This window comes from Pocillopora verrucosa, chromosome 1 (assembly GCF_036669915.1).
Source record: "Pocillopora verrucosa isolate sample1 chromosome 1, ASM3666991v2, whole genome shotgun sequence".
NCBI classification, from domain to species: domain Eukaryota; kingdom Metazoa; phylum Cnidaria; class Anthozoa; order Scleractinia; family Pocilloporidae; genus Pocillopora; species Pocillopora verrucosa.
The window spans coordinates 13646108-13657648 of NC_089312.1; the positions used below are offsets into that span (position 1 = coordinate 13646108).

The 11541-nt window shown below is 39.4% G+C and overlaps 2 protein-coding genes and 1 long non-coding RNA gene across 4 annotated transcripts; 1 reads left to right on the forward strand and 2 right to left on the reverse strand.

The window, feature by feature from the left end:
• Nucleotides 1-46: 46 nt before the first annotated feature.
• LOC131786291 (nicotinamide/nicotinic acid mononucleotide adenylyltransferase 1) lies at nucleotides 47-4494 on the forward strand. The gene is made up of 8 exons (XM_059103327.2): nucleotides 47-148; nucleotides 270-358; nucleotides 1313-1380; nucleotides 1461-1552; nucleotides 2348-2433; nucleotides 2945-3046; nucleotides 3309-3367; nucleotides 4021-4494. The coding sequence occupies exons 1-8, from the start codon at nucleotides 61-63 to the stop codon at nucleotides 4115-4117; spliced, it is 681 nt and encodes a 226-aa protein (XP_058959310.2). The 5' UTR covers nucleotides 47-60; the 3' UTR covers nucleotides 4118-4494.
• Nucleotides 4495-4547: 53 nt separating this feature from the next.
• Nucleotides 4548-8791, reverse strand: LOC136282779 (uncharacterized). 2 transcript variants are annotated; one of them, XR_010718445.1, is made up of 4 exons: nucleotides 8566-8791; nucleotides 7810-7895; nucleotides 5792-7260; nucleotides 4611-5057 (listed from the first exon to the last, which is right to left on the reverse strand). It is a non-coding gene; the product is annotated as an uncharacterized lncRNA (long non-coding RNA). The 2 variants fall into 2 exon arrangements; XR_010718444.1 differs by having other exon boundaries at nucleotides 4548-7260.
• Nucleotides 8792-9107: 316 nt separating this feature from the next.
• Nucleotides 9108-11505, reverse strand: LOC131779177 (uncharacterized). The gene has a single exon (XM_059095701.2). The coding sequence runs from the start codon at nucleotides 11487-11489 to the stop codon at nucleotides 9108-9110; it is 2382 nt and encodes a 793-aa protein (XP_058951684.2). The 5' UTR covers nucleotides 11490-11505.
• Between the last annotated feature and the right edge of the window lie 36 nt (nucleotides 11506-11541).

The window sequence follows — 11541 nt, forward strand, 5'->3', positions numbered from 1 at the left end:
TAACTAGGGGCATCATCAGGGGTAATCGATATTTTTATATCGATTACTTGTGACTTGAAGATGGCGGCTGCTGCTTCGAAATCTAGAGTTGTCTTATTGAGTTGCGGCTCTTTTAATCCTATCACTTTCCTACACCTGAGGATGTTTGGTAAAGATGCAATTTTTGAGGAATATAATATTTTCTTATTTTCAGTTATTTGTCGTACATTTTCCGTTCCCTAGTTTGTCATAGCTCTTTGGAGATTCTTGCTTTTGGTCTGATTTTTCAGAAATTGCTCGTGATGCTCTGCTCAAAACGGGTATTTATACAGTGGTACAAGGAATATTTTCTCCGGTGAATGATGGATACAAGAAAAAGGCTAGTAAATTGGAAACCGCAATTTGATCTTTTGTCAACAAGTTTCAGGTTTTGATTGGGATTTATTGACACATTGTTTTCTAAATATTTGGCAAAGACACCTTTGATTTCAGCTGGCTCCTGTCTCTGAATAAACAATTATTACCTTATTTAAATAAATCTTTTGAACCAAAAGGCAGACCACCGTTTTGATACAAAAATTCTCAAAATTCACACGTAAATTAACTGATTGGCATCTGCATCCATTACAAATAAATTGTTTTTTTGTATAACGAGAGATGGCTCAAGTGCACCTGTATAATCAGGAGTCGGAATTTACTCTCATTAGCCTTTTACACTCTAACATTAGCATTCATATTCATTACACTATTCTCTTTATAATTCCTATGGTGCCGACAGGAGAATTTGTTTGACAATCAGGAGCTTCTTACATTGGTGATCATTTTCTTTATTCTCATGACCTAGAATTTTGATTCAAGAGTAATACTGTGAAGGGAAATTTGAAGCCAGACACTCTCAGAGGTTAAGGGTGAAAAGAAACTGTAAGGTTGGATCTTCTTTCAAACTGCCTTGTGGAGTGGTTTGGGTAGCAATGAACTGAGTGGACCCTTTACCTTCTTGTCCTTCCCCCCCGCCCCCCTTCTTCATTTCCATTCAGTTCCTGCCAAGTTCAAAATTTGTATTTTCTCTGTCTCTTTGCCCGATTCCCTTTGACCATCAGTAGTCTTCATACTATTGGTCATGTTCCCACATACCAACAATGAACATGTGTGAGACATTTGGTCACAAGGGGAGGGGGAGAAAAACAACTGAAAGAAGGAACTTTATGGTTTTGCATTCACCAGCTTTCTGACTGTGTCCATCTGAAGAGAGCCTAGTAGAGGCTAACTCAAAATGTACTTCATGCAACTTTTTCTCAGATCTAGTCTGATTTTCTGAATTCAATCCCATTAGGACCTAATTGAATCTGAACACAGAATACAAATGTGTAGACTTGGAGTTCAAACATCGGATTGGATAAGGTAACATCTTTGACTTTGATTCAGCTTTCTAAGTTGTTTTGTTACATCATGACATTTCATGATAATTTTTTTTCATGCAGTGTGGATGACTGGGAGAGTAAGCAGGCTGGTTGGACACAGACAGCCAAAGTTTTGAAACATTTTGCTGAAGATGTTGTAACTAAATTCCCAGGTAATTTACAGTGTGCTGTCATGTAGTACATTGACCTGCTAGAGAGAAAGTTGATACTGATAAGTAACAAATGAAAGAAAACTTTTTTTGCTTTCTCTGGTACTTAAATCAGTACTCTGAGCCACAGGTTTTAATGTTTGGGTAGAATTTATTAATTAAGGTGATGAGGAGGAAATGATTGAAAGCCACTGTAAATTGCTGGCTGGTTTTTTTTTTCTCATGGGAACAGAGTTTGCTCATAGATCTTATCGAACTCGGCCATTGCTTGAGATTTGAATCCAAGGGAAAGAAGCAATAGCTGTAAAACTTTGTAGAATGAAGCTACTAGTGTACTAGGAGTATGGCTGGTTGTCCTTGCAATGGTAGTCCTTCACAGGTTCCCTGCCAGTATTTTGTAAGGTTTCCTTGATGATTCCTTTGTGATTCCATTGTACCCTTGGGTGGATAGAGCACAGTAAGGGTAAATAGTCTTGACTAAGAATACAATGATCCTGGCTAGGTTTTGGACTCAGATATTTTGGCTCAGAGTTTAGTGTGTTACTCATTAGATGTACATCATGTCTCCAGCTTCCCACGTAGACACTCAATGGGTCTTGTCACACTTTTTGTAAACTAAGAGAGGAATCATGAAAAAGCCCCTAAGAATGTCAGTGTGAGAGGCTACTTTATCTCTCACACGAGTTTAAACAACCAGGTTAACTAAACAATAGAACAAGACTACTTTTCTAAACTTCCAAATCTCAGACCACTCAAAATAATTTTTATTTTTGTGAAAAAGATTTTTTTTCCCTCTAGGGTCCAGTCCCCCTACGGTGAAGTTACTTTGTGGAGCTGATCTGTTGGAATCATTTGCTGTACCCAATCTTTGGGCAGATGAAGATGTAAGTAGTAGAAATCCACATTAAGTATTTGATTTGGTTTAGGGAACCATAGTGCAAATAATTTTTCATAATAAGCTGAATAGAATTTGAAAATTATAGCACTGTTATTGAAACAAACTTTTCAGAGATAAGACTGTTTTTACAATGTTGAACTCAACCATTTAATCTGTTGATTCAGAGGCACTCCTCAGGTGTTCTCATTTTTCTGTTCTGTTCGTAAAGAAACATCCTAGAGAAGGCTGTTTTGAGTGGTAATTAATACACTTGGCACCCAAGTGAGATTGGGTAGATATTTCTTCTGCAGGGAATTGTGAATGGGGTAATTATTGAGCCTTTTCCATTGAATTGGAAGGATGACTCTGAGGTGATAGGTGGTGGATGGCCAAGCAACTTCAATGTTTCCTATTTTTGTTAACATTTTAAACCTTCCTTGATTGATAATTTGACAAGTGATAATTACTATTATATAAATAAATGTCTAGACATATGTTTTGCTTTTCATTGTGAGCAGATAGAAGAAATTGTAGGGAAACATGGTCTTGTTGTCATATCACGAGTGGGATCCAACCCGGAATCTTTCATCTATGAGTCAGATGTCCTGACAAAATACATTGTAAGTTTATATCAACTTTGTCAATTTCAGTGATATAAATATTTCAGTCTAGAAGGTAATTTTTCACTCATTATAACATTAACCAAAGAAAAGATGTGCATATGCTTTGTGATTATAGAACTTTTCATTATTGATTTCCATAATTAGTGGATATGTAACTTGTGGCAGAAATCTGTGAAAGGGGCTTCTTATTTATGATTTCTTGTCTGGTATATAAACAGAAAGTTTGATATACTTTAATATTCTTTTTTATGCTCAATAGAATAATATTCAAATTGTCACCGAGTGGATATCAAATGATGTTAGTGCAACAAAAATAAGGTAAAATTAATTTATTGATTCTGTTAACTTAGTGAGGCAAGGATGGCTTTCAAAGTCCTCTGCTTTTGACTAGTAAAATAACATGAATTGTGGCAACTTCAAGGCTGACATTTAAAATCTGTAATCCAACATCATTACAGCATTAAGCACACAGAGGCAAATCTTTTTTTCTGAGTGCAATCCAGTTTGGTAATTATTCTGATTCCCTTGGGAAAATGTTTACCCTCACAAACAACTCTTTATTCCAGTTAACTAAGGCAACCACTGAAAAAATAGTTGAAGTATATTTTTTTCATGTAAACTCATTAACCTCAATCTTATGCAGATATGAAAATAGTCATTTCCTACTTCTGCAACTGCAAATTCATGAAAAGAAATTATTTAATCCTCTACATCCTGATGTCAGTATGCATATTCTGCACACTGTTTCCTTTCATTTGCTAACTGAAAAGTTTGGAGCTGAAAAGGGGGAATTTGTTTAACAGTCAACAACTTCTGTTGGCGATCATTTCCTTTGATTTCACGACCTTCATGTTTCATTCTGGGATGACATTTTAGGGAGAAATTAGATGTTTGTCACTCTTAGGGGGAAAATAACTTAAGGGTTGATAAAAACAATACATGCTTATTGAAATAATTGTTGTTCCTCTCAGGAGAGCTTTAAGAAGAAGTGAAAGTGTCAAGTATTTGATTCCAGATCCTGTTATTGACTACATAAAGGAAAACAAGCTGTATTTTCCAACAAAGTAGCAAGAAGATTGAAGATAGGAGTTAGTAACATTACTTTCAACTCAACATAGATCAGTGAGTCAGAGCATCGAAAAAAGTAATACTTGTATTTTATTTAGGATAGGATGTACAGTGAAATGCATGTGGATTTTTAAAATCTCTTCAATGGAAGTACAAACAAATTAGCTACCAGGAAGCCTGATGTAGTAGCACACATCAGCTCCAAGAAATGTCAGTTATATTCATGAAATCAGAGTCAGTCAGTGGAGTAGAGCAAATAAGTATAACCTTGGGTTCCAGCATTTTTTCTGAATGTAAAAACTGGGACAGAGATTGAATCATTTTACATGAGATATGAGATAGGTGTACTTCTTTATTAAAATAATATTTGTAAACAAGACTTTTTAATTTATTTTTGGTTTCTCCTGGGTAAATAGAGAAAAGAGCTTAGTTTGTGCTGGGGGGGGAGGGGGAGCCCTAGGGTTCCAATGATTTTCTTACTATTTTCCCAACAAATATCCCACATCCACGAACACACTAACTGTTATATTTTTAAAAGTTTATTCTTAGCAGAAGCAGAGTCTTTTCTTTCAAATGTAACAAAGAGGTCTTGTGTTACTTCCTCCATGTCCCAGTTTAAGAATTAATTTCAAGCTAAAATAATGGAATGGCCTGCACTTAGCTGGCAACAAAATGTGAAAGTACACTTTAGGTTAGCATTAGCCTGTTCCCCTGTACTGACAAAACTTGATTGCAACTCACTGTAAATATCAGGTAGAAGTGATTAAGAAAGACTGTACATTTGATTTAAATTATCACCATTTCAAATCACCATTTCAAACCTCACATGGGAACTACAAGTTTTAAATATATCCAAGGAAACATCAGAATGAACTGACTGGGGCTGGTACCAGAACTTCATGGCATGAAATCTGGTGATCTAATCACTTCCTCCCTGCATCTACCAACAAAACAAATCACATTCACTCAGTATTGCTCAATTGCAATTGCAAGGTGTGCATTTATTTCTCTTGACCATACTATCGACAATTAAAATCGAGGGGACAGCCAAATCTAAGTAAAGAGGCTTGTTTTGCAAGCTATTACATTCAGTGTTCCTTTTTAGGTAAAATACCATATTTCCTCGAATAAATGCACTGGCATTTATCCAAAATTTTGGTGAAAAGGGGGGGCCCTTATTGGAAGGAGGGCACTCAATTGAGGGGGACACTTATTAAGTTAGCACAGCAATTGGACAAAAATCAAAAGAAAAGATAATGCACACAAATGAACTCTGCAAGCACATGGAGATAGAAATATCAGGAAGGGAAAACGAAACTATTCACTTTTACTGATTCTGCAGTAGTTGAAGCTAAGAAATTCGTCTTCTCCTCACTATTTTCTCTACATTTTCTTTGGTAGTGACAAAGAGAATTTGTTTGAAAATCAGCTTCTTGAATTGGTAATCATTTCTTTTATTTTCCTGACCTGCACATTTGATTCAAGGTTGATACCGAAAGGAGGGTCTCCAATAGGTTTTTTGGGATCCGGGATTGGGCTTATTTAGAGGTCGGGATCCGGGAATTTAAATAAAGAAGGGAGCGAGATGCGGGATTGCTATTATGAAAGGGACATGGGAATCTGTGATTCTGAGGAGCAGGATTCGGGAAATAATCACTTAAATAAACCGAGTACCGGGATGTCCGTTGACGAGAATTTATGAAGAAATTGATCTTCTCAGTCATGAAAAGCACCAGGCGTACAGGCTCTCTAGCATTCAAGAGGCGGTCGGGCTGCTCTTCAGTTATTGCACAGGAATAAAAATTACATCAGAGGCAAAGTTGCCAATTTATCAAAAATCCTCGGTGGCCCACAGGATAATGTGGCATCCGTAAGACTTCTCCATCAATTGAAATGCTTAACGGCCTTGAAAAACCTCCAGCAAGTCTCAGAATTATACCGATATGATGCTCTTAACCTGTTGAGTTACATGACATTAGATGTGAAGAATATTCACTCAGTTGTGCATCACAAAGTTAAACTTTTACGTTATTAGAATACCCAAGAAACTTTGAAAATGCAGCCAAAGAAGGCTTAATGAGGACAACCCATTGGGTAGTATACTATTTTACAAATCCAAATTCTTGGTATCCTGTGCTAGAACGTGCCAGGATCCTGTTAGCCATACCAGAAATTCAACTGTTAACACACGTGTGCCAATGACGCCACAAGGCATACGGAAGATGACGGACTAGGTGTAAACATTTGTCGCAGCAGTGCGTCAGCTCTATGTCAGACAGGAAACAACGATGGCAAGAGCCGGAACTTCCTGTCGTACCTCTATCAGAGAGAAGTTCAGCCGGTCGAACCAGTCAGCCTCGAACGCTCTGACTGCAAGGAGCACCAAGAAAACAGTGGGAAACAAGACAAAGAGGAAGATGGAATATTGGAGTACAATTCCCCGAGTGATGATGACGACATTCCATCTTTGGACTGAGAGGCTAATTTTTACCTTGGAAGAGCCGGGTTCCCGCTTTGGAAGAAGTATTCACTTCAATAGCAGAATTGTGTTTAGTTAACTTTTTCTCCGTTGTTATGGAACTATGAGATTGCCGTGACTTTTTATGTTTTAGGCACTTGTTGAAATTGCTATTTGTTTCTTTGATACTGATCTGCCTGTAACTACACGTTTATCCATGATCGAAGTTTAATGAGAGGAGTCGTTACTGTGACTAGCATACGTTATTCGTGTAGGACTTTGAAAACTAAAATGAACGATATCATCAATTTGGTGAAAAGAGATAAACTTATGCCTTACGGTGTCTATAGACTTCGACGGATCAATGCTGGTTAAGAAAATCATCGCCCAACGGTAAAGCCCTTCTAAGTTTAGGAAATGGCCTGAGACAAAATTGAATGATTGGGATCGGGATTGACTGGTATAAACCGTCGGGATTACGGGATTGAGAGACAATTTTAGTCAGGATTGCGGGATTGAAGAACCCTATTAGGGACCCTTTGTAAGGAAAAATTAGAAGCTACTCAACTGTACCATACTTTGATTTAGGAATACCATTTCCTCCTTGTAATATCTTATAGAGCTTAGACTTACACAACAGTTGAGGATGTCTTGTTTTTTGGGACTCAGGTTTAACTGCCACATCCTGCAAAAAAGATGTTACAATGATTATACAATGAACATTGTATTTGTTTATTTGCTGTCAGTTTTTAGCCACTCAGGAAGCCATTCTTGCACTGTGGAGCCCCAAATTTTCTTTTTGGCAATGCACAGCTCCATTTCACTTTTAAAAAAAAATTATTACTGCAAAAATATCCTCAAATGAACAAGAAGGAAATCTTTGGGACTGTAAGTAGCAACTTAAAGAAAATCAATCAGCTCAGGCATTGAACTAAAACAAATGTGCACAGATGAATGAATATCATGTTAAGCAATTAATATTTTGATGGCACGTTGAAGAGGTTCGCGTATGCCACGCGGTTCGCGAAATCCGTCAGAAGGAGGTCATCTCGGGTAGATTGCGAAAACTACGATTACAATTACGAAATCCGAGCTCGCCCGATGTTGTCTTTGTGATGAAGGCCCTATTTAGCATTTTAGACCCGCAAAACAGAGTAGAAACGAACACGTGCTTCGTTTTCGCTCATGAATTCGTATTAGCCGTAAGATATTTGCTTTTTTTTTCGTTGCTTACCTATATTACAGACTCCACAAAATTTTTGCGATGCCTCTTTTTCATGGATGGCCGATCACAACTATAACATAGTGAAGTACGATTACCTGGAAGGAATCAAACAAATGAATGAGTAGAAAGATGTTTTATAGTTTTCATAAATTTTAACGGACAGTTAAATAGTCTAATGAAACAATGGGAAAAGAAAGCTATATATCGATATGAGAGTGACTAAGCGGAAGGCGAGACAGTCTGTAAAGGCTTGATACAAATACTATTACCATGGAGTAAAAAGGAACATTCCAATGGCCTTTTTGTCTCTCAGGGATGTGGAATTGAATACAAAACTTCAGGCAAGTTTTTGACGCTACAACTCTGCCATCCCCTCCTATTTAAGGGAACGACCGCACCACATCATAAAACATTCCATGGACAGGCTATCTCTTGCGGAGTCTATCCCAAGTAACCATGTCACAGTTATCGACATGGAGAATGGCGAGTTTTTGATGAAAAGCCAAAGTAGCCTCGAAGAGAAGAAGATGTACAAAGTTATGTTTGGGACCAAGCAGCTAAGCTGTTAGTGCTTTGATTGGGAGAGGCAACAGCTGCCATGCAAACATTTTTTTGCCGTATTCCAGCACGTCCCGTCATGGTCGTTCGATAGACTTCCAAAAGAATATCGTGATTCCCCATTCTTCAGCGTCGATAGAGATTTGCTCTTAGCTGGTGAAAAGGAAGAAGGCGATAGCATTGCCGATGAAAAAGTAGTCGACTCACCTCCATGTGTGCATGACGAGGTTCACGATCTTCAGATGCAATCGTCGCAGTTTGAAAATATACCTCAATTGACTTCACGACCCTGAACCCATGCTGCAAAATGTCGTGAACTATTGGGTCAGATAAAAAAACGTGATCTACATTGCGGAGGCGTGGGAAGTGTAGTGTCTAAAAATGAGGAAGTATGCCACAAAAGGCAGCCACGAAGGCAAACAACAACAGTACACACAGTACACGTTTCTTTAATAATCTTCCCGCGCTCACACTTTCCCGGATGTATACTTTTACATAAACAACCGCTGTCCTAGTATACTACATTCCCTCTCTTTCTTCGCTCAGATGGTTGACCTCGAAAGACAGAAACATAACAAACTTCCACTTTGTTTAGATACCGTAAAAGTTCAATTCGATTCCAAATGTTCAAGACAAAAATCACGCTAAACATAAACATAGCCTTGGCCGTTCAGCTTATAAAACAACGTTTCAATGTCACTCATGTAATAACAACGAACAGTAATATGAAAATGCCAATGTCACTAGTTTTAGTACAGAACGTAGTCACTCAGAGCCTTTGGACGGCTCGTAATTCTGCCGGATCTTCTCACATGCGGCTCAGCTGTAGGTACAGTAGAAGGTACATCTTCTGGTGGTGATTCAGCCATTGGTACTTGATCCTCTGCCACAGGTGGCGTCTCAAATGACTTAGGTTCAGTCCGTGGTTTAGCGTCCTGTTGTGGCGTTTCCTGTTCTTCTGGATCTGGCATATTAAAGGACTTAATATGCTGAAGGCTGCGTTTGTACAGGACACCTTGAGGCGATCGCAACACCACCTGGTCCCCATAACGAGATATCACCTGATATGGTTCCTTCTCATAGCAAGGTGACAGCTTATTTTCTTTCTTCTTCTCAAGCAGAACACTGTCTCCTTCTTTCACATTTCGATCTCTGGCATGGAACTTCTTGTCCACATAGTCCTTGTTAAACTGCTTTCTCTGATTGTCCCGATCACGAACGGCTTGGTCGCTCACTTCTAGCTCCTCCTCTTCAACGTTGACTAGCTCAGGCATTTTAGTTGTTAGCTTTCTCCTAAACAATAACTCGGCGGGACTCTTTCCTGTGGTTGAATGAGGCGTGGACCTGTACGCCAAAAGAAACCTGTTTAGTTCCTCTCTCCAATTCTGTCCTTCTGCATGGGCTGCTCTCATGGACTTAAGAAGCGACCTGTTTTGCCTCTCTACCTCGCCATTAGCTCTTGGCCATAGAGGTGTTGTGTAACGGTGTTCAATCCCCATTTCATTCAGGTAATCTTCTACTTCTTTGGATACAAGATTTGAGCCATTGTCGGTACGCAGACCTTTAGGCAACCCATGTCTTGCAAATTGGGCATCCAAGCAATGAATGATGGTTTTGCTGGAAGTTGTTCGGATAACATCAACTTCTATCCACCGGCTGTAATAATCAACGAGAACTAACAAGTGTTCTCCAGAAGGTAACGGACCCATTAGATCCACAGCTACTTCTTCCCATGGTTTGTAGCGGAATATACCATCATGGGTGGCAAAAGCAGTGATATCCCTTGAATCAGGATCCAGCTCAATTTGGTGAAAACCCCACCTTAAATCTAACTTCGAGAAAACACCACTCCCATTAAGACTTTCAAGGACTTCATCTATGGTTGGTATGGGCAATCTTTCCCGAATAATGGCCTCGTTGGCTCTCCGCATGTCGACACACAACCTTATGTCCCCGGACGGTTTAGGAGCAACAACGACTGGGCTTACCCACACCGTAGGCCCCTCGACTTTCTCAATTATGTCCTTTTCAAGGAGTTCGTTAACCTTGGCAGTTACTTTGTCCTTTACAGAAAAAGGTACTCGTCGCATTTTTTGAACGACTGGAGTTACACTGGGGTCAATGTGTAGCTTCAACTGATAATCTTTAAGCTTTCCAATTCCCTGGAATACACTGGGGTATTTTGCTTTGAGTCCTCCCACGAAGGTACCATCAACAGTGTTACAGTCTCCTGTCCCAAGAGTTCCCGAGAGATCCACACGAAGGATTCCAAGATCTGTGGCGGACGAATATCCCAGCAAACAACGCCCGGATTCAACAACAATGAAATCTGCCACAACCTTTGCTTTGGGTACGGAAACTTCTGTCTGAAACTGGCCCTCAATTTTAAGCTCTCGACCCCCATAAGCATACAATCTCTTCAGACAAGGTTTTAATTCAATCTTGAGCCCCTGATACTTAAGTTCCTGCAGTGTATCTTTACTAATGAGGTTACTTGCAGAACCTGAATCAATCAACACATCTCTGCTGATTCCACCAATCTTCACTGAGATAACGGGTTCAGAGGAATTTGACACAGCACATGTCTGTTCTTCTATAGTAAAAGCAAAACTGTCATCCTCACCTGACTCGTTACAATGACCCTCAACATGATTTGCCTGTCTCCCCTTACCATGACGCTTCTGTCTGCCTCCCCGTTGTTGGTTGTTACCTTGTTTTCCAGGCTTCGAGTTCCTTCCCCCTTTGCAACAGCTGGCATAATGACCATATTTACCACACTTGCTGCACTTGCGACCTCGGGCGGGACAATTTGTACTTTGGGCAAAATGACCTTCTTTACCACAGTTGAAACAAACGCTTTTCCCTTTGTCTCCACGCCCAGGACGTTCTTCAACTGCATGAGTACCTGCTCCAGGTTCTTGGTTTGGCATGACCATTTGACCTGCCTGCTCGTGTGAGGCTTCCCACTTTCGAACTTTATCCATTGCTGCTTGCAGAGTAATATTAACGACTTCCAATAGCTTCTTCTTTAGCTCAACATTAGGCAACTTTTCAATCAATTGATCCCGTAAATTTTCTTCCAAAGTTGGACCAAAATTACAATGACGAGCTTGTTTACGTAAACGAACCATGAACTTATCGGCGGTCTCTCCCTTTGTCATCAGAAATCTACCCGAGATGACT

Bases quoted from the DNA above. Each gene is read 5' to 3' on its own strand.
- LOC131786291 (XM_059103327.2), top strand. From the start codon at position 61: ATGGCGGCTGCTGCTTCGAAATCTAGAGTTGTCTTATTGAGTTGCGGC. The intron at 359-1,312 runs GCTAGTAAATTG...CAATCCCATTAG, and splicing joins ATGATGGATACAAGAAAAAG to GACCTAATTGAATCTGAACA. The intron at 1,553-2,347 runs GTAATTTACAGT...TTTTCCCTCTAG, and splicing joins TGTTGTAACTAAATTCCCAG to GGTCCAGTCCCCCTACGGTG.
- LOC131779177 (XM_059095701.2), bottom strand. From the start codon at position 11,489: ATGGTTCGTTTACGTAAACAAGCTCGTCATTGTAATTTTGGTCCAACT.